We start from the raw sequence: 25,794 nt of genomic DNA on the forward strand, positions 1-25,794 counted from the left end.
AGCGGAGGCAGCAGCGGACAACGTTTCCTGTCGGGTTTACACTGCAGCCAGCTACGCAGTCTCGTCTCTTTGTTTCAGCTGATAGCCGGCCGTCGTTGACCGCCTCAGAAAATGTCCGACGGCGGAGGAGCGGAGGATAATTCGGGCAACATGGAGGTGTCGGCTGTTCAGACAGTCGCGGATTCCTCGGTGTTGCAGAAGCACATTCGGAAACTTGTTCCTTTGCTCCTGGAAGATGGCGGCGAGGCCCCGGCCTCTCTGGAAACCGCCCTGGAGGAGAAGAGCTCCGTGGAGCAGATGAAGAAATTTCTGTCTGACCCCCAAGTTCACACCATCCTCATCGAGAGAAGCGCACTTAAAGGTTCGTCTGAGATGAGCAATACGTGCATGGAGCGGGCAGTATTTTAGGCCAACGCCATGATGTAAACCTACCGCGTAGACATCAAATTATGACCAAACTGCCTGGTTATTGTTAACAGTGTTTAATCTTACACTATTTGACTTTTGTAATTGATTGCGACATTACTGTGAAGCTATTTCACTCTATTCTGTGCTATTTTGTGCATGTCTGTCAACTACGCCATGATGGGTGTGGAAGTAAAGCAGTGCTCAACACTTAACAATGCACACCAAGAAATGAATCATAACATTTTCAAACAGGAAGTTCGATACCTTATTGACACTTAAGTTTAAGTATTAGTACATTTTAAGCAACTGAGCTTAAATTCAAAATATGTATGTCCAAGATAATAAATTCTTATCGTTACACGTTATGTTGTGTGATGTTCCTCCTCCCTTCAGCTTGTGTCAAAGTGCACATTGTCTTTAGGTGCCTCCAGCCAAATGCACCCTGAGCTGTCTGGCATTGAAATATTGTATTAGTGCTGAACGTTTGGGTCCCTTGGTCCTGCACATGATTGGGTCGCAAAAGCTGGTTTGAATTCCCAGAGGCAAACATTATCTGCCACACAGCCTGGCACTGTTTCACTGTAAGAATACCAATGCTGCAATGCAGAGGGCGCAGTGGTTGCACATTGGTGTCTTGTCCCACATTCTGACCTCACTCGCAGTGCAGGGTGGGGTCCTGTGTGGATTGAAGTCATCTGATTGCACTGTCATCCTACTGCAACATGACTCAGTACAAATCACATGAATTGAACTCACAGGGTGTCCAGTATCCGAACATTTATTTTTACCACTACCAGCAGATTCAGTTTGTACTTTAAATAAGCAATCCTTGCTGGAATCTTGGTTATACTATATCTAGTAAGTAGATATGGGATGTAGCTATACATAATGCATATATATAACGTTGGCAAACATTAGCATCTGACTATTATGGCACCTGGGAGTATTATTCCATTGAATGTTTACTTTTGCAGATAAGCTTTCTATCCATTTCATTTTCTGTATTTTTTCATTCTGTCACATAGAGGACGTTGGTGATGAAGGAGAAGAAGAGAAAGAGTGCATCACTTATAACATCAACATTGACATTCACTACGGGATCAAATCGAACAGGTAAGTGATGGAATAATTACTAAAACCTGCTTTCTGCATATAAGGGCTGTTCTTTGATGTTGCCATTTTGTTCATTCTGAAGTATAGAAATGTTATCTGTTTCCCCTGTGCAGCTTGGCTTTGATCAAGCGGACAGTTGTCATCGACGCAGACAAGCCAATATCAACCCAGGTTCGAGTGCTGACGCTGAGTGAGGACTCTCCTTATGAGACGCTCCACTCCTTCATCAGCAATGCCGTCGCCCCTTTCTTCAAGTCTTACATCCGTGAGTCTGGAAAAGCTGACAGGTAATTCTCCATTTCAAGGAAGATCTTAGAAAGTCAATCTTGTACATTTAATGTTGACAGAAGTTCACCTGGATGGCTGTTTTTTTTTCATAACTATTTAGAGATGGGGATAAGATGGCTCCCTCTGTTGAGAAGAAGATTGCTGAGCTGGAGATGGGCCTTCTCCATCTGCAGCAGAACATTGAGATTCCTGAGATCAGCCTGCTCATCCACCCCATCATCACAAATGTTGCCAAGCAGTGCTATGAGCGAGCGGAGAAGCCCAAGGTCACAGACTTTGGGGACAAAGTGGAGGACCCAACCTTCCTTAACCAGCTGCAATCTGGGGTCAATCGCTGGATTAGGGAGATCCAAAAGGTGAGAGGAAGTCAGAGTTAAGTAGTGTTAAATGTATTATTAACCTAAATAATGCATGTTTAAAAAGTGTAAACATCAATGTATGTAAATATCACCAAGCCCTTGAAAATAAAAAATGCCTGTGGTGAGATCCACTCATCCTCGTACTCGCCACTGGGTTTACTTATGTACCATCCACCTGTCCCTTCCCCCAGGTAACAAAGCTGGATCGCGACCCAGCATCAGGGACAGCCCTGCAAGAGATCAGCTTCTGGCTGAACCTGGAGAGGGCCCTCAACAGGATTCAGGAGAAGAGAGAGAGCCCAGAGGTTCTGCTCACACTGGACATCCTCAAGCATGGCAAACGCTTCCATGCCACCGTCAGCTTTGACACGGACACCGGTGAGGTTCTGCAAACGACAAAATCGAGATATGACTAAGTTTGACAATACTTTGAATGTGTTATTGATACATGCTCGTCTTTCCTCGACTCCTCATAGGTCTGAAACAGGCTGTGGAAACGGTGAATGACTACAACCCCCTGATGAAGGACTTCCCTCTAAATGACCTGTTGTCGGCCTCTGAGCTCGACAAGATCCGCCAAGCTCTGATGGCCATATTCACACACCTGAAAAAGATCCGAAACACCAAGTACCCCATTCAGAGAGCACTACGTCTAGTGGAGGCCATCTCCAGAGACTTGAGCTCCCAGCTCCTCAAGGTCTTGGGCACAAGGAAGCTCATGCATGTTGCCTACGAGGAATTTGAAAAGGTTGGCATCGACATCTTTGTGCAAATTAGAACAACAAATGTGCGGCGCTTATTTATTTTGATTTACCTACTCGAACACTTTTCTTTTCGCAGGTAATGGTCGCATGCTTTGAGGTGTTCCAGACCTGGGAGGACGAGTACGAGAAACTCCAAGTGCTGCTGAGGGACATAGTGAAGAGGAAGCGAGACGAGAACCTGAAGATGGTGTGGCGTCTGAGCCCCGCCCACAGGAAGCTCCAGTCTCGTTTGGACCACATGAGACGTTTCAGAAGGCAACACGAGCAGCTGAGGGCTGTCATTGTTCGTGTGCTGAGACCTCAGGTAAGACACCACCAGAAAGGGTTATTTGGCCACACCCACCAGCATTTGTTACGTGCTGATTAAATGTAGTTGTGAAATAGAAAATTTTAATCCATTATAATTTGAGTTAATGATTTTTGATGATGTTTCCTGGACACTCAAGTGAGTAATGGTTGTGTCTAATGTTTGTCTTTAGGTATCTGCTGTGCCTCAGCATGCTCCCGGAGAGACGGTTGAGCCTCAAGACATGAAGGTAGCCGGAGTGCTCTTTGATGCAGCTGATGCTAATGCTATTGAAGAGGTAAACCTGGCATACGAGAACGTCAAAGAGGTCGACGGCCTCGACGTGTCCAAGGAAGGCATGGAAGCCTGGGAAGCCGCCATGAAGCGCTACGACGAGCGCATTGACCGTGTGGAGACCCGCATCACAGCACGCCTGCGCGATCAGCTGGGCACTGCTAAGAACGCAAACGAAATGTTCCGCATCTTCTCCCGCTTCAACGCTCTCTTCGTACGCCCCCACATCCGAGGCGCCATCCGAGAGTACCAGACGCAGCTCATCCAGCGCGTGAAGGACGACATCGAGTCGCTGCACGACAAGTTCAAAGTACAGTATCCTCAGAGCCAAGCCTGTAAGATGAGCCACGTGCGGGACCTGCCGCCTGTGTCCGGCTCAATCATCTGGGCCAAACAGATCGACCGTCAGCTTACTGCGTACATGAAGAGGGTGGAGGACGTCCTGGGAAAAGGCTGGGAGAACCATGTGGAGGGGCTGAAGCTGAAGCAGGATGGAGATAGTTTCAGGGCCAAGCTCAATACACAGGAGATATTTGATGACTGGGCTCGCAAGGTAACACTTTAAATCTGTTCTGAATGTTTCATGCAGGTTTTATTTTAAATACTTGTCAACTTATTACATTAAATATTTTCTGTCTGTTTGTAAATCAGGTGCAGCAGCGTAACCTGGGTGTGTCTGGCCGCATCTTCACCATTGAGAGCACTCGCGCCCGTGGCCGCACAGGAAACATGCTCAAGCTCAAAGTGAACTTCCTCCCAGAGATCATCACCCTGTCTAAAGAGGTCCGCAACCTCAAGTGGTTGAGCTTCCGTGTTCCCCTGGCCATCGTCAACAAAGCCCATCAAGCTAATCAGCTGTATCCATTCGCCATCTCCTTGATCGAGAGCGTGCGCACATACGAGCGCACCTGTGAGAAGGTGGAGGAGAGGTCCTCCATCTCCCTCTTGGTGGCCGGGCTGAAGAAAGAGGTCCAAGCTCTAGTTACTGAAGGCATCACTCTGGTGTGGGAGTCCTACAAGCTGGATCCCTACGTCCAGAGGCTGGCTGAGACCGTCTTTAATTTCCAGGAGAAGGTCAGTAGGGAGGCCAACTGTCCAAGAAGCTTATTGTGTTTGTTCAGGATTTAGTGTGATGAATTTGTATGATGAGTCGTCTGTAATATAGAATCACTTTCTCTTACTCTCCAGGTGGACGACCTCCTACTGATTGAGGAGAAGATTGATCTTGAGGTTCGCTCACTGGACACCTGCATGTTCGACAACAGGACTTTCTCCGACATCCTCAACCGTGTCCAGAAAGCTGTGGATGACCTCAATCTGCACTCCTACTCCAACCTGCCCATCTGGGTCAACAAGCTGGACATTGAGGTTGGCGCCACAAATTGACATCAGTGCAAGAATTGTTTGTAAAGCTTGGGTCACAGCTGAATTGTTTTGATTTTTTTTCCAATCAAACATGGCTATACTGGAAGATTTTCAAGCACATCTTCTTCTCCTATAGATCGAGCGCATCCTGGGAGTGCGTCTGCAGGCTGGACTAAAGGCCTGGACACAGGTGCTTCGAGGACAGGCAGAAGACAAAGCTGATGTGGACATGGACACAGAGGCTCCACAAGTGAGCCACAAACCTGGAGGTGAACCAAAGATCAAGGTAGGTGTGAAGATCGTGGCTCTGTTTACTTTGTGCCATGTTGTGTAATGTTTAGTTGAACCTATGGAAATATTAATTTGATAACTTGGCTTTGAACTTGGCAAGCACCAGACTTCGGATAACCTTTTAATTTACTTATGAAATCTTTTCCCCTCAGAATGTTGTCCATGAGCTGAGGATTACAAACCAGGTCATCTACCTGAATCCCCCGATCGAGGACTGTCGCTACAAGTTCTACCAGGAGATGTTTGCCTGGAAAATGGTCATCCTGTCCCTTCCTAGGATCCAAAGCCAGAGATACCAGGTTTGTGCTTTCCCACAGTGTGAGCAATACGTTCAGGGCTGTGTTTTCCAACAATACATGCATTTTCTATCTTCCCTCTCCAGGTTGGTGTCCACTATGAGCTGTCAGAGGAGGAGAAGTTCTATCGAAATGCCCTGACCAGGATGCCAGATGGCCCTTCAGCCTTGGAGGAGGCCTACAACGCAGTTGAAGACATTGTCAATGAGGTGGAGCAGTATGTAAAGGTAAGAGTCACTGTGTTTTAATAACAAAACTACTCCCAATAAGCACAAAATGTATCTATATACTATCCCAAGATCAATCTCTCATTGACTTTGCTTCTGTTGTCTTCCTGTCCAGGTGTGGCTGCAGTACCAGTGCTTGTGGGACATGCAAGCTGAGAACATCTACAATCGCTTGGGTGAAGACCTGACCAAGTGGCAGGCCCTGCTGGTCCAGATCCGTAAAGCTCGTGGAACCTTCGACAACGCGGAGACACGGAAAGAGTTTGGGCCTGCGGTCATCGACTATGGCAAGGTAATAATAATATTGACTTTGTATTTGTAGCTTGTGCTTCTATATTATTAACATTACAAGTGCTGTTTTATAATTATTAGATTTCTTAGTGACATTTTGCTTCGTCATCCAACACTTATGCCCCTACACAGGCCTTTGTTCCTTTTTATTGAGAGTTTTTATTTGTGCCCGACTCCAGGTCCAGTCCAAGGTCAACCTGAAATATGACTCCTGGCACAAAGAAGTACTCAGCAAGTTTGGCCAGATGCTTGGACAGAACATGCAGGACTTCCATTCCCAGATCTCCAAGGTAAAATGATCTGACTGGAGAAGGAGATTCTAACCGGGTTACATTGAGATGGTGGCATGAAGTTACTTATGAAATGAATTTTTTTTTAACCTAAAATAATCTTGTTTTCTGTCTAGTCTCGCCAAGACCTGGAGCAACATTCAGTTGACACAGCCAGCACCTCAGATGCTGTCAACTTCATTACATATGTCCAAACCCTGAAACGCAAGATCAAACAGTTTGAGAAAAATGTGGATGTAAGTACTTTGTATAAACCTTATAACACACTTCTCCCATCCATTTGTATTATATTATATAAGAAACACACTGGCTTCTAAATCAGACTTGTTCCTCCACACACAGATGTTCCGGAATGGCCAGCGTCTGCTGGAGAAGCAGAGATTCCAGTTTCCTCCATCTTGGCTCTACATTGACAACATTGAGGGCGAATGGGGTGCCTTCAGTGACATAATGAAGCGTAAGGATACCGCCATCCAGCAGCAGGTGGCCAACCTGCAGATGAAGATTGTCCAGGAGGACAAAGCTGTGGAAAACCGAACCACTGACCTGCTCAATGACTGGGAGAAGACCAAACCAGTTGCTGTAAGAAAACTTTGGCCATCTGATGGTCACCAAATGATTACAGTATGCATGTTTAACCTTGATATCTTTTACATCCTCTTAATTGACTTCCTCTACCAGGGGAACTTACGTCCAGAGGAAGCTCTCCAGTCTCTGACGATCTATGAAGGCAACTTCGGCCGTCTGAAGGTTGAGAGAGAGAAGTGTGCCCGTGCCAAAGAGGCACTGGAGCTCACGGACACTGGCCTGCTCAGCGGCAGTGAAGAGAGGGTGCAGGTAATGGCAGCACACATTTTCTCATGATGCTACTATGATGATGTTTAACCCATTATCCCATCACACATGGGTTCACAACAGGGACGACCAAACTACAGGTGCTTTTTGTGACTCATTTGTGCTTCCTGCTGTGGTGACACTTAGGTGGCATTGGAGGAGCTTCATGACTTAAAGGAAGTGTGGTCTGAGCTGTCAAAGGTCTGGGAGCAGATCGACCAAATGAAAGAGCAGCCATGGGTGTCTGTACAGCCACGCAAGGTAACTAACACACAAGGATCATTCAGATCATCAGTCGGTTGCATAAATTGTCTGGTTGTCTTCACTCTAACATTGTTTGTGTTTTGTATTTGTAGCTACGTCAGACTCTGGATGGTCTTCTGAACCAGCTGAAGAACTTCCAGGCAAGGCTGAGACAGTACGCTTCCTACGAGTTTGTCCAGAGGCTTCTGAAAGGATACCTGAAGGTGAAGCATCTAGTTTTCCTTCCTAATTCTGACTTGCACAGAAAAAATATAAATAGTAATTATTTGATCGACAATGTGGCTAAATGCTTTATCCTTTTCTCTTACCAGGTGAACATGCTGGTGATTGAGCTGAAATCAGAGGCTCTGAAGGACCGACACTGGAAGCAGCTGATGAAGCGTTTGCATGTGAACTGGGTCTTGTCAGAGCTGACTCTGGGACAGATCTGGGATGTGGACCTGCAGAGGAATGAGATGGTGGTGAAGGACGTTCTCCTGGTAGCCCAGGGAGAGATGGCTTTGGAGGAATTCCTCAAACAAGTGAGAACGGATATTTGTGTTAAGACCAGTTAAATGTGGAGATGTGTCGCATTTTGGCTTCACCTTCCTTTTCTAACTTGTTCAAGTTTTGTAGATCTTTGAATGTAATCGTTATTGTTTCTGCGCCCTCAGATCCGTGAAGTATGGAACTCCTATGAGCTGGACCTGGTGAACTACCAAAACAAGTGTCGTCTGATTAGAGGCTGGGATGACCTCTTCAACAAAGTCAAGGAACACATCAACAGCGTGTCTGCCATGAAGTTGTCTCCTTACTACAAGGTACATAGAATTGTACCTTGTGTTTGTAATTTAACTAAAATGTTTGAGTTATATCCGTAACAGCAATGGCACCCTGCTCCGTTTTTATTCAGGTGTTTGAGGAAGATGCTCTGAGCTGGGAGGACAAGCTGAACCGCATCATGGCTCTGTTTGATGTTTGGATCGATGTCCAGCGTCGTTGGGTCTATCTGGAAGGCATCTTCACAGGCAGCGCGGACATCAAACACCTGCTGCCTGTAGAAACGCAGAGGTTCCAAAGGTAAATGACAGACTTTTCATTTTACACTTGATATTAATTGTTGGTTTGGCCTGTCAAGTCTGTCCCGATATGTTCCCCTCATCTGCTGCTATAACAATATTTGTTGCTGTAACCTAATCTGTCTCATTGTCTTCATTCCACAGTATCAGCACAGAATTCTTGGCACTGATGAAGAAAGTGACAAAGTCTCCTTTAGTGATGGATGTGCTGAACATACAGGGAGTGCAGAGATCTCTGGAGAGACTTGCCGACCTCCTGGGGAAAATCCAAAAAGCCTTGGGAGAATACTTGGAGAGAGAGAGGTCCTCATTCCCCAGGTATGAAGAGATGCAGACAGGTGGAAATGGGAGTGTGTGTCATTGCCAGTTCAGATTTGGATGTTTCTACTTAACGTTGAATGTTTGCAATCCCTCGGTAACAAATCTCATTCAAGATTTCCTAACCTGAATTGATTGATTATCCTTTCTTTGTTGTTTCCAGGTTCTACTTTGTGGGAGACGAGGACTTGCTTGAGATCATTGGCAACAGCAAGAATGTGGCCAAACTGCAGAAGCACTTCAAAAAGATGTTTGCGGGTGTTTCCAGCATCTTGCTCAATGAGGACAACACTGAGGTGCTGGGAATCTCCTCCCGCGAGGGCGAGGAAATTGTCTACAAGACACCTGTCTCTATCATAAAGCACCCCAAGATCAACGAGTGGCTCACACTGGTGGAGAAGGAGATGAGGGTGACGCTGGCCAAGCTGCTGGCAGAGTCTGTCACAGAGGTCATAGCCTTCAACAAGGGCACAGCCATTGACCTGAGCCAGTACCTTGGCTGGATTGACCGTTACCAGGTAAGCATGGATGGCTTTAACTCACGTAAATATTCTTTCTTTATACAAATGCAAGGGACATGTATTGATGTGTCTTAATCTGCATCCTCCCGCCATAGGCCCAGCTCGTGGTCCTTGCCACTCAAATCGCCTGGTCTGAGAATATTGAGGCAGCCTTGACCACTATCTCTGGTGGTGAGGACATGACACCCATGCAGGGTGTGCTGTTAATTGTGGAGGGCACCCTCAATGTTTTGGCTGACACCGTGCTAATGGAACAGCCCCCAATCCGCCGGAGAAAATTGGAGCACCTGGTAAGAGGGAATCTTTCTAGTAGTTTAGGTTATTTAACAAATGTTGTGCTGTAAAAACTAACAAATGGTCTGAAACTCTGCCTCTGTTCTGTCTTTAGATCACAGAGCTGGTGCACCAGCGTGATGTGACCAGAAGGCTGATCAAGAACAAGATTGACAACCCCAAGTCCTTTGAGTGGCTCAGCCAAATGCGCTTCTACTTTGACCCCAAGCAGACGGATGTCCTCCAACAACTCTCCATTCAGATGGCCAACGCCAAGTTTAACTATGGCTTTGAGTACTTGGGTGTCCAGGACAAGCTTGTCCAGACCCCTCTGACGGACCGCTGCTATCTTACCATGACCCAGGCTCTGGAGGCCCGTCTTGGAGGGTCACCATTTGGTAGGGACTTTGAGATGGAGAATGTGTATTGAAGGATGTTACTATTTTGTATATCAAAAGCTTAAATTCACTTGTACGTCTTTTTTAGGTCCTGCTGGCACAGGAAAGACGGAGTCAGTGAAAGCTCTTGGTCACCAGCTGGGGCGCTTTGTCCTGGTCTTCAACTGTGATGAAACATTCGACTTCCAGGTACAAGCCAAAATGAGATGAGATAGTTTATACATAAATTAGATAGGTGTTTGGTTACACAGAAGTGGTGTTCCTGATATTTGCTGTATTTCTACAAATAAGTTTTGTCATCACCTCTTTCTTTTAACTTATTATTGTAATATTTACATTTTCAATTTATTCTGTTTTTGTAGGCCATGGGTCGTATCTTCGTCGGTCTTTGCCAGGTCGGAGCTTGGGGCTGCTTCGACGAGTTTAATCGCCTTGAAGAGAGAATGCTGTCCGCCGTTTCCCAGCAGGTCCAGTACATCCAGGTGGCCTTGAGGGAGCACAGCAACCCCAACAGAGACAGGAGTATGTACTATATGTGTGGGAAGTGGGACACATGTGGCAGTGAAGCATTCACACACAAGATCTGCTATAGTAATAAGCTTCCTGTACTGTTCTAGGTGTGCCCATCACTACGGAGCTGCTGAACAAGCAGGTGAAGGTGAGCCCAGACATGGCTATCTTCATCACAATGAACCCTGGCTATGCTGGTCGCTCCAACCTGCCTGACAATCTGAAGAAGCTGTTCCGCAGCTTGGCCATGACCAAGCCTGACCGCCAGCTCATCGCCCAGGTTATGCTCTACTCTCAAGGTTTCCGCACAGCTGAGATCCTCGCCAAAAAGATTGTTCCCTTTTTCAAGTATGTAATCTCTTAATTTTGTTCTTTTCTTCTAAATTTGTTTTGGGGAGTTATTCTGACTGGATTTTGTCCATTTCAGACTGTGTGACGAGCAGCTGTCATCCCAGAGTCACTACGACTTTGGCCTGCGTGCTCTTAAGAGTGTGCTGATCAGTGCTGGTAATGTTAAACGTGAGCGCATCCAGAAGATCAAAAAGGAGAAGCTTGAGCGTGGAGAAGTTGTTGATGAGAACGACATTGCAGAGAACCTTCCTGAACAAGAGGTACACGCATAACCCTGGCATCTCATCCATCAGAAGCCACTGTCTTGTATTTGGGAAACTTGGACTCAGTCTCTGTCCTCTTCCCCTAGATCCTGATCCAGAGTGTTTGTGAGACCATGGTTCCCAAGCTGGTGGCAGAGGACATTCCTTTGCTGTTCAGCCTGCTGTCGGATGTCTTCCCTGGTGTCCAGTACCACCGTGGGGAGATGACTGCTCTGAGGGAGGAACTGAAGAAAGTTTGCCAGGAGATGTACCTCACCTATGGAGACGGTGACGATGTGGGCACCATGTGGGTGGAGAAGGTTTGTATTTTATTTAAGATCTGACATCAATGTGCTTGGAAATGATCATGCTGTACATATGAAACAATGATTTTCTGTAACATCAGTTGTGTTCTTCACCTTATTTCAGGTCCTGCAGTTATACCAGATCACGCAGATCAACCACGGGCTGATGATGGTGGGTCCCTCAGGCAGTGGCAAGACTTTGGCCTGGCGGGTGCTGCTCAAGGCCCTGGAGAGGCTAGAGGGACTGGAGGGTGTGGCTCACATCATTGACCCCAAGGCCATTAGCAAGGACCACCTTTATGGAACCCTCGACCCCAACACCCGTGAATGGACTGATGGCTTGTTCACACACATCCTTAGGAAGTAAGTTCTTAAGCAAGTCCTTGTTAAATTTGTAAATCTACCAAGTTCATCATGGATCCGGTAAAAGTACATTATCGAAGAGCAAAAAGTGTAGAATAACCCTTTTATCCCCTGAATTCCAGGATTATTGATAATGTACGAGGTGAACTGCAGAAGCGCCAGTGGATCATCTTTGATGGCGATGTTGACCCAGAGTGGGTTGAAAATCTCAATTCCGTGCTGGATGACAACAAGCTGCTCACCCTGCCTAATGGAGAGCGTCTCAGTTTACCACCTAACGTAAGAGCATGACACTTGAAATATCACCAACAGATTCTGTGGGTGCTTGAGATCATTTGACGGACAAACTACTTTAGATTTAATGTTCTATTCTGCACACGTGTATAGTTGTAGTCTTTGTTATTGTCGCCTCTCACATCCATCATTTTCTCTCTCCACAGGTACGCGTAATGTTTGAAGTTCAGGACCTGAAGTATGCGACCCTGGCCACCGTATCTCGCTGTGGTATGGTTTGGTTCAGCGAGGATGTCCTCAGCACTGACATGGTCTTCAATAACTTCCTAGCTCGCCTTCGCAGCATCCCATTGGACGAAGGAGAGGATGAAGCTCTGCGTAAGAGGAAAGGCACAGAGGATGAGGAAGAGACTTCATCACCTATGCTGCAGGTGGGTTTGTGGTCCTAGCGTATGTATATATTTTTTTAATATATTCATTTAATCAGATGTGTCACCTAAGAATGCATGTTTAGCTGCAAGGAGAAATATCCTGAAATCAATCTTTTCATGGTCCAGATCCAGCGTGATTCAGCAGCCGTCTTGCAGCCCTACTTCACCTCCACAGGCCTTGTGATCAAAGCTTTAGAACACGCCTCCAAGATGGAGCACATCATGGACTTCACCCGCCTGCGCTGCTTGGGCTCTCTGTTCTCAATGCTGCACCAGGCCTGTCGGAATGTGGCCCTCTACAACAACAACCACCCCGACTTCCCCATGCCCATCGACCAACTAGAGAGATATATGCAGGTAATGTTCTGTCTGCTGCTTTTCATATGTAGGACGGAAGCCTGAATGCTATTTATGGTATCAAAGTGATTATTTGTATAAGTCAAGCATTGGTATTTGTAAGGGAAAAAAACATGTCAAATGTGTGTTGTTACAGAGGTATCTGATCTACGCTGTGCTGTGGTCCTTCTCTGGTGACGGACGGCTGAAGATGAGAGCCGAGCTTGGAGAATACATCAGACGCATCACCACTGTTCCCCTTCCCTCTGCTCCCAATATCCCCATCATTGACTATGAGGTACAAAGTAGCTTTGAAAACCCCCAAAAAAAGTTAAAATAAAAGGTTTTGCAACTTGTAACCCTGCATCTTTGGAGTAACCACAGTATCGTTACTCTTGCCACCCAGGTGTGTATCTCAGGCGAGTGGCAGTCCTGGCAGGGCAAGGTACCCCAGATTGAGGTAGAGACTCACAAGGTGGCATCCCCAGATGTGGTGGTGCCCACGCTGGACACTGTGCGCCACGAGGCTTTGCTCTACACATGGCTGGCAGAGCACAAACCACTGGTGCTGTGTGGACCCCCTGGTTCTGGAAAGACTATGACCCTGTTCAGTGCCCTCAGAGCCTTGCCTGATATGGAGGTGAGAGACTGGATGAAATAACTTTATAAACTGCATGTTGATCTACACTGATTAAAGTACTCAAACGGGCCGGGATTAAATTAGATAAATAATTTGTGATTCACAACGATCTCCACCAGGTCGTAGGCCTGAACTTCTCCAGTGCCACCACCCCAGAGCTCCTATTGAAGACCTTTGATCACTACTGTGAATACCGCCGTACCCCCAACGGTGTGGTCCTCGCCCCCGTCCAGCTTGGCAAATGGCTGGTGTTGTTCTGTGACGAGATCAATCTCCCAGACATGGACAAATATGGCACACAGAGAGTCATCTCTTTCATCAGACAGGTATGGTTCATCCCATCATGACTGTAGCCTTGAAATCTTTATTTTCTTTGGAAGCTAAAACTTGGCTGTTTTCAACGAACTAATGTGCAAACCAACATCACCCTCTCGTGTGAATGAAGATCCCTGATTTGTGCTTTCCTTGCAGATGGTGGAACATGGAGGATTCTATCGCACCTCAGACCAGACATGGGTCAAACTGGAGAGGATCCAGTTTGTGGGAGCCTGTAATCCTCCTACTGATCCTGGCAGAAAACCTCTCACTCACAGGTACAAAACTACAGACTCAGCAACTAAGTCCAACCGGCGGTTGGCAATTTCACCAAAATATTCAATATATTAAAGAGTAATAATTGGACTAAAATGGATATTTGGTAAACAAAAACAGCCCATTTTCGACTTGATACTGACCCTTTGGTGTCGGCCCCCGTCTCAAGATTCCTGCGCCATGTACCTGTGGTGTATGTGGACTATCCAGGCCCAGCCTCACTCACACAGATCTATGGAACCTTCAACCGTGCCATGCTGCGCCTCATCCCATCTCTACGCACCTATGCCGAGCCACTGACCGCTGCCATGGTCGAGTTCTACACCATGTCTCAGGTAGAGGATATGAGAAAATAATCAAGATTACACAAACAAAGACGAGATCATATGAATGGTGGAATTCTTCTATTGTTTTCCTTTTGTTGACATTTCTAGTAATGTAACATATTGTGATCCATTTACTCTTGCATTTATTCAGGAGCGCTTCACGCAGGACACGCAACCTCACTACATCTACTCGCCCAGAGAGATGACACGCTGGGTGAGGGGAATCTTCGAAGCCCTGCGACCACTGGAGACTCTGCCTGTGGAGGGTCTTATCCGCATCTGGGCCCATGAGGCTCTCCGCCTCTTCCAAGACAGGTGCGCACACGTTTCAGATGTGAATCCACACACTATTCTGATTGTGCTTCAGTGGACTGAAATGGTTGTTGTCACTTATTGATAAAATTAGCAAGATTTGGCTATTTATTTTACCTGCATATAATAGGGTAACATCATAACTGTTTTAAAATTGTTGTAGGCTTGTTGAGGATGAAGAGAGAAGGTGGACAGATGAAAACATTGACATGGTTGGTCTCAAACACTTCCCTAACATTGACAAGGAGAAGGGTCTCAACAGACCGATCCTCTACAGCAACTGGCTCTCCAAGGTAAACCTGCGATCACGCTATGATAATCCTGCTTTCTTAAGTATCAAATTATTTTTAAGGATTTAAATCCTGCAAACTGGCCGTGATCCAAGCTGAGGGAAAGAAAGTTGAGTTCCAGTGCTCATTAGTGTGTGATGTGTGGTTGCAGGACTACATCCCAGTGGAACAGGAGGAGCTGAGGGACTATGTGAAGGCTCGTCTGAAGGTCTTCTATGAGGAGGAACTGGATGTGCCTCTGGTGCTCTTCAACGAGGTGCTGGACCACGTCCTCAGGATTGACCGGTGAGGAACAGTCACCAAGCCTCATTGCGGCTGCTTGGCCACAACTACTCTGGTATATTTAGTGAGTAAATAAGTGTGACTCATAAGTGAATATCCCTCTCTAGAATCTTCCGTCAGCCGCAGGGTCATCTCCTGTTGATCGGTGTAAGTGGAGCAGGAAAGACCACTCTGTCTCGCTTCGTAGCCTGGATGAATGGACTAAGTGTCTACCAGATCAAGGTTGGTGCAATACATGTTAAGATGGCTGCGAACATGTCGATACAAATGCCCGGCTGTGTTTAGTGACGTCTGTGTGCGTCACTTCAGGTGCACAGGAAGTACACTGGAGAGGACTTTGATGAGGATTTGCGTACGGTTTTACGTCGCTCTGGTTGCAAGAATGAGAAGATTGCCTTCATCATGGATGAGTCCAATGTGCTGGATTCTGGATTCCTGGAGAGAATGAACACTCTGCTTGCCAATGGAGAGGTAACTGATGTTTCTTCCATTGTATTCTGTCACTTCTACTTTTCTTTTTCTCAAAATTTAAAGCTCCCTTCTTCTGTGTAGGTTCCTGGCCTGTTCGAGGGAGATGAGTATGCCACCCTGATGACACAATGTAAGGAAGGAGCCCAGAAAGAGGGCCTGATGCTGGACACACATGAGGAACTCTACAAGTGGTTCACCAGCCAGGTTATCAGGAACCTCCATGTTGTGTTCACCATGAACCCGTCATCAGAGGGCCTGAAGGACAGGGCAGCCACATCCCCTGCCCTTTTCAACAGGTACGGGGTGATGTGAACAGCAGAAGTGAATGAATAGGCAACATCAAAGACGGTAACAAAGATGGAGCTAATGGAAATCTCTTTGTCAGGTGTGTGCTGAACTGGTTTGGAGACTGGTCCACTGAGGCGCTTTACCAGGTGGGTAAGGAGTTCACCAGCAAGATGGACCTGGAGAAGCCAAACTACAAAGTGCCAGACTACATGCCCATCGTCTACGACAAGCTGCCCCAGCCGCCATCTCACCGTGAGGCTATTGTCAATGGCTGTGTCTTTGTACACCAGACACTCCACCAGGTAGGAACGTTTGTATTTGTGTGTTTTAATGCGATTTTGTGGTCAGCACCTGTAGCCTTTGGCAACATTGTAAAGTCTAGTTAAAGCAGGGGGTTCTAATCCTTTATACTGCTATTATTAACTCTTCACAGGCTAACAACCGTCTGGCGAAGCGAGGCGGACACACCATGGCCATCACTCCTCGACATTACCTGGACTTCATCAACCAGTACGCCAACCTGTTCAACGAGAAACGCAGCGAGTTGGAGGAGCAGCAGATGCACCTCAATGTCGGTCTCAGAAAGATCAAGGAGACTGTCGATCAGGTAAAGTAATTTTCCTACCAACTCTTTGTCTTTTTACTCCCGGCACTTGCTGGTTGCTGGTGTCTGACTGGTTTGTACTTGTGTCTCTTCACCAAGGTTGAGGAGCTTCGGCGCGATTTGAGAATAAAGAGTCAGGAGTTGGAGGCAAAGAATGCCGCTGCCAATGACAAGCTGAAGAAGATGGTGAAAGACCAGCAGGAGGCTGAGAAGAAAAAGGTACAGACATGTTTGTTTAATAGCATTGATCCTTCCCTGTGTTTTGTATGGTTTGTATGTTCCTCTGAGCATTAAACTAGAGGCTCAAGTTGCTTTTTTTGATTATGATTCCAGGTGATGAGCCAGGAGATTCAAGAAGCTGTTTACAAGCAGCAGGAGGTGATCAAGGACAAACAGCTGGATGTCACACAGGACTTGGACCAAGTGGAACCTGCTGTCATTGAAGCTCAGAATGGTACTGTGTCTTACATGTTGACAACATGTAACAGGTTTATGATGTTGTTCAAGTTATCTTTAATTTTCCTGTCTTTGTTCAGATTTTCCTCTTATTTGAACTTTCACTTGTTTTCACATGATCTCTTGATCCAAAGGCTTCCTAATAATTTAAACACTTTCATCTTTTAATCATCTGATCACTGCCCTTTCCTCTTCATAATCATTGTTCACTTGACGTTGATAGCTGTTAAGTCCATTAAGAAGCAGCACCTGGTGGAGGTGCGTTCCATGGCCAATCCACCCGCAGCCGTTAAGCTGGCCCTGGAATCCATCTGCCTGCTCCTGGGAGAGAGCACCACGGACTGGAAGCAGATCCGTTCCATCATCATGAGGGAGAACTTCATTCCAACCATTGTCAACTTCTCCGCAGAAGAGATCAGGTGAAACGACAGAATGTACAATGCAGATGTTGACTAAACCACACTCTCTCCCTCTCTGTCTCTGCCTTTCTGTCCTGACTTCGTGCATACCTCCCCCCCTTCTCTTCTTCATCCTCCTCCAAATTCTTCTTTCATACACATTCATCCTTCATCCCGCCACATAGCTGTGAGTTCTATTAAGAAACAGCACCTAGTAGAAGTGCGGGCAATGACCAACCCCCCAGCGGCAGTCAAGCTGGCCCTGGAGTCTATCTGCCTGCTGCTGGGCGAGGAGACCGGTGACTGGAAAAGAATCAGACAAGTTATTATCAGGGACAATTTCATCAGCAGCATAGTCAACTTTTCCTCTGAGGATATGAGGTACCAGCATCAGAAAGTCTCCCTAGCCTTTGAAAAGCAGAATCAATACCAATCGGCACATTAATCTGTTGGCACATGTGATTGGTGCTTGATTCTTGGAATTCTGGAGCCGCAGTGATTTGGTGAATAAGACCACATAGTGCTGGTAATGTGTTTGTCATCCTCCGATCATATGAATCTAGATATTGGTGGTCTTTCTGTTGCTTATGATTTTACATTTCGGACAAGATTAAGGTTTTGTGTTCCAAGCTGAATTCAAATGATCATCATCAAACCCTCATTTCATTTTAAATTATTTGAATGTTTAAAGTCTGATAGATGGGCTCTATTCTGACTCTGCTTGGTTTCCTCCTAATCCAGTGACTCCATCCGTGAAAAGATGAAGAAGAACTACATGTCCAACCCAAGCTACAACTATGACCAGGTCAACAGGGCCTCCCTGGCCTGCGGGCCCATGGTGAAGTGGGCCATTGCTCAGGTAAATAAGCCCCAGTGACAGTAGCTGGTATTGTACTTTTCTTTTAATAAATGTGGAAAAAACATCTGCTTGCTTTTTGCCCCTTGTGGCATTTCAACTCACTGCATCCCTTTCTCCCCCAGCTCAATTATGCTGACATGCTGAAGCGCGTGGAGCCTCTGCGAAATGAACTGCAGAAGCTGGAGGATGATGCCAAGGACAACAAGAACAAGGCAGAGGAGGTGGAGCAGATGATCAGAGATCTGGAGTCCAGCATTGCTCGCTACAAGGAGGAGTATGCCGTCCTCATCTCAGAGGCTCAGGCCATCAAAGCTGACCTGGCCGCAGTGGAGGCAAAGGTACCGTTGAGTCATTCCGCCGAGTTCTGTCCGGTGCCGACGCCTTTTCATTTTGTCAAAATCAAACGAATCTGAGCTTGAATCCTCTCTTTACTCAAGGTGAACCGCAGCACAGCCCTGCTGAAGAGTCTGTCAGCAGAAAGGGACCGCTGGGAGAAGACCAGTGAGACATTTAAGAACCAGATGTCCACCATCGCTGGAGACTGCCTGCTATCTGCAGCATTCATCACCTATGCTGGCTACTTTGAACAGCAGATGAGACAGAACCTCTTCACAACTTGGTCTCACCACCTGCAGCAAGCCAACATTCAGGTATGTAACACTGTATTAGTTGAGGTTACACTTCTGCAAAGAAGAGCACCAATGTTTAACCACTTGTCGGATTACATCTCAGGCTTCTGATCTACAAATCATCATGTGTAATTTCTCCCCCAGTTCCGTACCGATATTGCCAGAACTGAGTACCTGTCCAACGCAGATGAGAGGCTCCGCTGGCAGGCCAACTCCCTCCCAGCTGATGACCTCTGCACTGAGAATGCCATCATGCTCAAGAGATTCAACAGGTCAGCATCTTTCACACATGCTCAGAGTATACCGATACTGGCAAATGTGCGTAGTTTCCTTTCCCTTTAACCTGAATCTCGGCCCTCTTGTAGGTATCCCCTGATCATTGATCCATCTGGCCAAGCCACAGAGTTCATTATGAATGAGTACAAAGAGCGCAAGATCACCAGAACCAGCTTCCTGGACGATGCCTTCAGAAAGAACCTGGAGAGTGCCCTACGTTTTGGAAACCCACTGCTAGTCCAGGTAAGAGCTGCTTGATCACACTGCCAACGTTCACTGATGTTTTATTTAAAAATGTTTTCATTTGTGGTGATCCATGGATGTATTATTCTCTTTCAGGACGTGGAAAGCTACGATCCCATTCTGAATCCCGTGCTGAACAGGGAGGTCCGCAGGACCGGAGGACGTGTCCTCATCACCCTGGGAGACCAGGACATCGATCTGTCGCCTTCATTCGTGATCTTCCTTTCCACACGAGACCCAACGGTGAGGATACAAAAAATTACCCTCATTTCTCAACATCTGTTTTGCAAATCAGTTTGGGGCAATTTTCCCTCATAACAAGTTTGAAAAAGAGTGGAAGATATTGGGTTTATGTGCGTTGTATGTTGGCTCTTGTTAAATACAGGTCGAGTTCCCACCGGACCTGTGTTCTCGCGTCACATTTGTCAACTTCACAGTGACACGCAGCAGTCTTCAGAGCCAGTGCCTCAACGAGGTCCTAAAGGCTGAGAGGCCCGACGTGGACGAAAAACGATCCGACCTTCTGAAACTGCAGGGTGAGACAGGAAGTGCCTCATGCAAACACAATGACTAGACAATCGAAGGACATTACATGGAAAGCAAACGCAGACAAACTATCACTGAGTGACATGATGATTGTGTCCATCTCTGACTCTCCTCTCGTACCTCTTAGGTGAGTTCCAGCTGCGTCTGCGCCAGCTGGAAAAATCCTTACTGCAGGCCCTCAATGAGGTCAAGGGCCGCATCCTCGACGACGACACCATCATCACCACGCTGGAGAACCTGAAGAAGGAGGCAGCCGAGGTCACCAGGAAGGTGGAGGAGACGGATATCGTCATGGCTGAAGTGGAGGCAGTGTCGCAGCAGTACCTGTCTCTCTCCTCTGCCTGCAGCAGCATTTACTTCACCATGGAGACTCTTAACCAGGTCTGAACACCAAACTTGTTGCATCTTCTTATCTCTCAGAGTCTGATTAGTAGCCAGGTGACTCGCCGGCCAAACAATCAAATAAGAATTTTCTTTTATTTGCGTGTTATTCCAGATGCACTTCCTGTACCAGTACTCGCTTCACTTCTTCCTTGACACCTACCACACGGTGCTGTACGAGAACGCCAACCTCAAGGGCATCACCGATCATACACAGAGGCTCTCTGTCATCACTAAGGACCTCTTCCAGGTATATAAGCTATATGTCTCCACATGGAATTTGTTTGCCTGCTTGTGTGAAGCGGTAGACGTTTGATTATTTTATTTTTATGTAGATTGCATTCAACCGAGTGGCGAGAGGTATGCTGCACCAGGATCACATCACCTTTGCCATGCTGCTGGCTAAGATCAGCCTGAAGGGCATGACCAAGTAAGACACAGACACACACAGACACACACACACACACACACACACACACACACACACACACACAGGTCTAATATTCTGAACTTGGTAATTATAGCTTACAGATGATCAAATAAGAAGAGAACAATTTTCCCTCTCTTCTCTAGCGAACCCTCATATGACCCCGAGTTCCAGCACTTCCTGCGTGGGAAGGAGATCGTACTGACAGGCATGTCCCTGCCTAAGTTTAAGGGTCTGTCCGCTGACCAGTGTGAGGCTACGGTCCGCCTCAGCCGCCTGCCAGCCTTCAAAGACTTAGTGGACAAAGTCGAAGAAGATGAGGTAGGAAACGGACAGGAAAGTCCTTGCAGTTTGTTGGTACAGAAATTAAAGTATATTTATATGTATGCTGCTTCTGCTTTCATAGGTTTACATTTTAATGAGCTGCCTTCTTTGACTGTTAATGTCAGCGAGACTGATTTTGCATTATTTTGTTCTCTGCCTTAAGCAATTCTTCATGTGGCTGGAGAGCAACACCCCCGAGTTGTCTGTTCCATATCTGTGGTCGGAGGAGAAGCAGTCCAGTGAGTACCATCAGACTTGGTATAAATACATGACTGACTGACTGACTGACTGACTGACTGATGTCTGACCCGTCTGATCTTTCTTTTTCCCTACCCAGCTCTCATTGGCCAGGCTTTGCACCAGCTGTTGTTGATTTATACCTTCCGTCCAGACCGTCTGTTGGCCATGTCTCACATTTTCGTCTCAAAGGTGCTGGGAGAGACCTTCATGAACATCATCGAGCAGCCTCTCGACCTGGCGAACATTGTGGATAGTGAGGTAGCGAGACATTTTGCGTTGAATCGTTTTCTTGGCCGATGCTCTTGAATCTTCTCTAACAATTCTCGCTCGGGTCTCCAGGTGAAGCCCAGCACTCCGGTGCTGATGTGTTCTGTGCCAGGATACGATGCCAGCGGTCTGGTCAGAGATCTGGCCGCTGAGGAGAACAAACAAATCACATCCATCTCAATTGGTAAGGAAAAGGCTCACACTGTTCATTTAAAGGACATAACAGGCTAGCAAAAGTGTCGTAAATCCTAATCGTCCTCTAACGCTCTCCACAGGTTCTGCTGAGGGCTTCAATAAGGCTGACAGAGACATCAACACTGCTGTCAAGTCTGGCAGGTGGGTAATGGTGTTTTATGCGTTAGACTGTGAAATCTGTGTAGTTCTAGCCTGACTGTTTTGCTCTTGCAGGTGGGTGATGTTGGAAAACGTCCACCTGGCTCCTGGCTGGCTGATGCAGCTGGAGAAGAAGCTTCATTCTATGCAGCCTCACTCCAGCTTCAGGCTTTTCCTCACAATGGAGATCAACCCCAAAGTAAACGGCAACAATTCTCAGCTCTTAGTATGAAGATTTTTTTTTTTTTTCACACTTTCAAGTTCAGTTTCTAAACTCTCTGTGTTCCTGCCAGGTGCCTGTCAATCTGCTTCGTGCTGGTCGTATCTTCGTGTTTGAGCCTCCTCCTGGTGTCAAGGCCAACATGCTCAGGACCTTCAGCAGCATCCCCGTGGCTCGCATGTGCAAGGTGACTAAATGGGAAATGATGATAATTCAGGCATACATACCTCAATGTGGAAGGACTGAATGTTTTTAGATAGCGCAACTACCACAACTACAACCATTATGTCATCAAGATGATGCTGATTCAGTAACATGCAAACAATTCTGACATGATGCACATCTCCGCTTCCCGTGTCTCTACAGGCTCCCAATGAGCGAGCACGTCTCTACTTCCTGCTGGCGTGGTTCCACGCCGTCATCCAGGAGCGACTGCGCTATGCACCACTCGGCTGGTCCAAGAAATACGAGTTCGGCGAGTCTGACCTCCGCTCTGCCTGCGACACAGTCGATACCTGGCTGGACGACACTGCTAAGGTTGGAACCAAATTTCTTAGGATTATGAATGTATTTAACTGATCTATAAACTAACGTAGTAACTAAACTCACACTTTGCTTCTACACGCGCACACACACTCACTCACACAGGGCCGTCAGAACATCGCACCAGACAAGATTCCTTGGGCGGCCTTGAAGACCCTGATGGCTCAGTCCATCTACGGTGGCCGCATTGACAACGAGTTTGACCAGCGGCTGCTCAACACCTTCCTGGACCGTATATTCACCAAGGGGAGCTTCGACAGCGAGTTCAAACTGGCTCTCAAGGTGGACGGACACAAGGACATCAAGATGCCCGACGGAATTCGGTCAGTGACACATTTGGTTGACTTTGAAAGTGCATTTTTAAATCGCATGTTTCCGAATAATGAAACTACTTCTGGTATTTATTTATCTTGGATTTTGTTTCATTTCAGACGTGAGGAGTTCATGCACTGGGTAGAGATGCTTCCTGACACACAGACTCCATCTTGGCTCGGGTTGCCGAGCAATGCTGAGAAGGTCTTGCTCACCACTCAGGGTATGACACAGCCAGGCAGCTTCCTCTTCAGACACAGGACCATAAATCTTTCTGATTCTTTTTCATTCATCAGACCTATTTTTTTTACTCACACAGTTTTACAACATTATAGTTAATGATCTCTCAACTCTACTTAAACAATGAGTGGTGAAGTGGTGAAATTCTGCTTTATATGTTTATAATATTGCTCCCTCATTCTTTCCGCTCACCTTTACAGGCATTGATATGATGGGTAAGATGCTGAAAATGCAGATGCTGGAGGACGAGGATGACCTTGCCTACGAGACGGAGACGAAGCAGCGTACTTCATCCACATCTGATACCCAGCCTGCCTGGATGAGGATCCTCCACACCACTGCCGGCAACTGGCTGCAGCTCATCCCTCAAACTGTCAATCCACTCAAACGTACTGTGGAGAATATCAAGGTAATGGTGGGAATGAGAGGAAGTGTGGCTGGTGAGCAGACTAGAATTGAATGAGCTGTACCAAAGCTGCAAGGATGCCAAGACAAATGTTGCACAAATTTCTGTGGTGGAAGCAAAGTTCAAAGATACATTTGTTACTGCCTGCCTCCATGTTGCCCTTGCACATTTTGATTGAATGACTTTGATGCATAAACTCGCCCACCAGGACCCACTTTTCCGCTTCTTTGAGCGTGAGGTGAAGATGGGTGGAAAGATGCTGCAGGAGGTCCGGCAGGATCTGTCCGATGCTGTGCAGGTGTGTGAAGGCAAGAAGAAGCAGACGAATTACCTGCGCACACTCATCAGTGACCTCGTTAAAGGTAAAATCCTTCACTTGAACTGGTTAAATGAAGTAACAACAAATGCATTGGCTAGTAGATCAACACTCTTTAGGTTTCCTGTACACTTGCAACTCTATATCCCTGATTTTGTTTATTATTGGGTGAATTACATTTTTGTTCCTGCCTGATGTGTACCTTGTGGTGTAAGCAGCAGTTCTTCTGTCTCCCCAGGCATCCTCCCTCCAAGCTGGTGTCGATACACCGTCCCAACATCCATGACTGTGATCCAGTGGGTGGCAGACTTCAGTGAACGAATCAAACAGCTGCAGCAGATCTCCCAGGGAGCTGCCAGCGGCGGTGCAAAGGAGCTGAAGGTAATGGTGAACTGTTTGTGTATAGAATAAAGCTAGTCAATGAAATAGTATAATGGATGAATCAGTGTTGCTATTAAAATTAATATTTTAAAAGTCATTTCTCTGAATTGTGTTTTGTCCATTCCCTCTTTTTTATAGAACATCCACGTGTGCCTGGGCAGTCTGTTTGTGCCAGAGGCCTACATTACTGCCACCCGCCAGTACGTGGCCCAGGCAAACAGCTGGTCTCTGGAAGAGCTGTGCCTTGAAGTCAACGTCACCAACGCTCAGGGTGCCGCACTGGATGCCTGCAGCTTCGGCATCAAAGGTCAGACAAATGTCAACTCGCCTGCATGCAGGTTCAAGTTGAAAATGACAATAGATAAGAATGCAACTGCTGGTATTTATTTTACAAGTACACAAAACATGTTAGGAACTGTTCTCATACGTATCGTATTTGATGTTCACAGGTCTGAAACTGCAGGGGGCAACCTGTGCCAACAACAAGCTGTCCCTGTCTACATCCATCTCCACTGAACTTCCTCTCACTCAGCTCCGCTGGATTAAACAGAGCAATGCTGAGAAGAGACACCTGGTACAAAGAACATCAGGCCTCTCAAATAATGCATTTTGTTTTGGTTATCATTTGAGGTCATTAAATTCAGTTTTCACCTTCTTTCTGACGGTCCAAAATGGCTCATCACTTTGTTTCTCGTCTCCCTGCAGGTGACGCTGCCTGTGTACCTGAACTTCACCAGAGCAGATCTCATCTTCACTGTGGACTTTGACATCGCCACTAAGGAAGACCCACACAGCTTCTATGAGCGTGGAGTTGCTGTTCTGTGCACTGAGTAGAAATTAAGTCATTCCTGAAGAGTTAGGAGTCGATTAATAACCCTCTCCTTTCTTCCTCACATACATTCATTACTGCATACATACATACATTAAAAAAAGGTAGTTTGTAGCCTGATGCATTCCAATATAAAATGTAGTTTGGAAAGTTAGTGGAGCAGTAACGTACATGCACCCATTATTAGTGTTTTTGGAAAATGTCTTAGAAGGTCAGAGGAATGTTGTCAGTTGGCATTTGAAAAGGAGAAGACGTGGAAAGGATGTGAAAGAAAAGGAAGTGTTTTTATGAACGCAACTGTATGTTTTTAAATGGAAATAATGCATTCCTGTTGGAATTAAATAAACTGCATCAATGACTTCAGTGTGGTTTCTGTGTTTAGATGAAGTTTGTCACCAAGCACCAACACACAGAACCTAACATGGGCTCTATCTTCTTACTGGTGTCTAAAAGGTTGTAGATACACTCTCAGGTAAGCATAGTGCCTGAAGGACAAGAGGAAGAGTGGTGTCATCTGCTGTGCGGGCTCTTGTTGATGGCACTAGGGACAAACTAGAATGAACTACATCCACATAGCCAATATTGAAGACAGTCTTTACCATTAGCTTGATAAACTGTCATAACTATAATAGAACCTTTAATACTTTTGATACT

The 25,794-nt window shown here is 46.4% G+C and overlaps 1 protein-coding gene across 2 annotated transcripts; it reads left to right on the plus strand.

Annotated features, from left to right (window-relative positions):
- Nucleotides 1–25,503, plus strand: dync1h1 (dynein, cytoplasmic 1, heavy chain 1). 2 transcript variants are annotated; one of them, XM_076157523.1, is made up of 78 exons: nucleotides 1–361; nucleotides 1,434–1,521; nucleotides 1,635–1,808; nucleotides 1,910–2,165; nucleotides 2,360–2,546; nucleotides 2,645–2,916; nucleotides 3,009–3,236; nucleotides 3,412–4,065; nucleotides 4,164–4,586; nucleotides 4,701–4,880; nucleotides 5,014–5,163; nucleotides 5,321–5,467; nucleotides 5,551–5,691; nucleotides 5,807–5,983; nucleotides 6,162–6,272; nucleotides 6,389–6,508; nucleotides 6,615–6,854; nucleotides 6,954–7,109; nucleotides 7,254–7,367; nucleotides 7,463–7,573; nucleotides 7,682–7,891; nucleotides 8,024–8,170; nucleotides 8,263–8,429; nucleotides 8,573–8,746; nucleotides 8,910–9,264; nucleotides 9,363–9,557; nucleotides 9,656–9,938; nucleotides 10,027–10,127; nucleotides 10,301–10,460; nucleotides 10,556–10,796; nucleotides 10,876–11,059; nucleotides 11,149–11,361; nucleotides 11,471–11,709; nucleotides 11,832–11,988; nucleotides 12,150–12,374; nucleotides 12,501–12,731; nucleotides 12,868–13,008; nucleotides 13,117–13,350; nucleotides 13,470–13,676; nucleotides 13,822–13,943; nucleotides 14,111–14,276; nucleotides 14,419–14,582; nucleotides 14,743–14,872; nucleotides 15,021–15,154; nucleotides 15,259–15,373; nucleotides 15,461–15,622; nucleotides 15,704–15,918; nucleotides 16,008–16,212; nucleotides 16,344–16,517; nucleotides 16,614–16,733; nucleotides 16,848–16,968; nucleotides 17,554–17,749; nucleotides 18,110–18,227; nucleotides 18,350–18,565; nucleotides 18,665–18,877; nucleotides 19,001–19,128; nucleotides 19,222–19,375; nucleotides 19,472–19,618; nucleotides 19,761–19,911; nucleotides 20,049–20,302; nucleotides 20,418–20,552; nucleotides 20,638–20,732; nucleotides 20,876–21,050; nucleotides 21,217–21,292; nucleotides 21,391–21,551; nucleotides 21,633–21,744; nucleotides 21,836–21,896; nucleotides 21,969–22,092; nucleotides 22,187–22,300; nucleotides 22,480–22,650; nucleotides 22,762–22,979; nucleotides 23,088–23,191; nucleotides 23,409–23,617; nucleotides 23,823–23,976; nucleotides 24,169–24,311; nucleotides 24,450–24,618; nucleotides 24,761–24,885; nucleotides 25,017–25,503. In XM_076157523.1, the coding sequence occupies exons 1-78, from the start codon at nucleotides 112–114 to the stop codon at nucleotides 25,143–25,145; spliced, it is 13,923 nt and encodes a 4,640-aa protein (XP_076013638.1). In that variant the 5' UTR covers nucleotides 1–111; the 3' UTR covers nucleotides 25,146–25,503. The 2 variants fall into 2 exon arrangements, with proteins under 2 accessions (XP_076013638.1, XP_076013637.1); XM_076157522.1 differs by lacking the exon at nucleotides 17,554–17,749 and adding an exon at nucleotides 17,194–17,389 and having other exon boundaries at nucleotides 2–361.
- Nucleotides 25,504–25,794: the final 291 nt, after the last annotated feature.

This window comes from Genypterus blacodes, unplaced genomic scaffold (assembly GCF_046128005.1).
Source record: "Genypterus blacodes isolate CSIRO-AG114 ecotype Tasmania unplaced genomic scaffold, CSIRO-AGI_Gbla_v1 ptg000073l_1, whole genome shotgun sequence".
NCBI classification, from domain to species: domain Eukaryota; kingdom Metazoa; phylum Chordata; class Actinopteri; order Ophidiiformes; family Ophidiidae; genus Genypterus; species Genypterus blacodes.

Bases quoted from the DNA above. Each gene is read 5' to 3' on its own strand.
- dync1h1 (XM_076157523.1), top strand. From the start codon at position 112: ATGTCCGACGGCGGAGGAGCGGAGGATAATTCGGGCAACATGGAGGTG. The intron at 5,468-5,550 runs GTTTGTGCTTTC...TTCCCTCTCCAG, and splicing joins TCCAAAGCCAGAGATACCAG to GTTGGTGTCCACTATGAGCT. The intron at 18,878-19,000 runs GTATGTAACACT...TTTCTCCCCCAG, and splicing joins TGCAGCAAGCCAACATTCAG to TTCCGTACCGATATTGCCAG.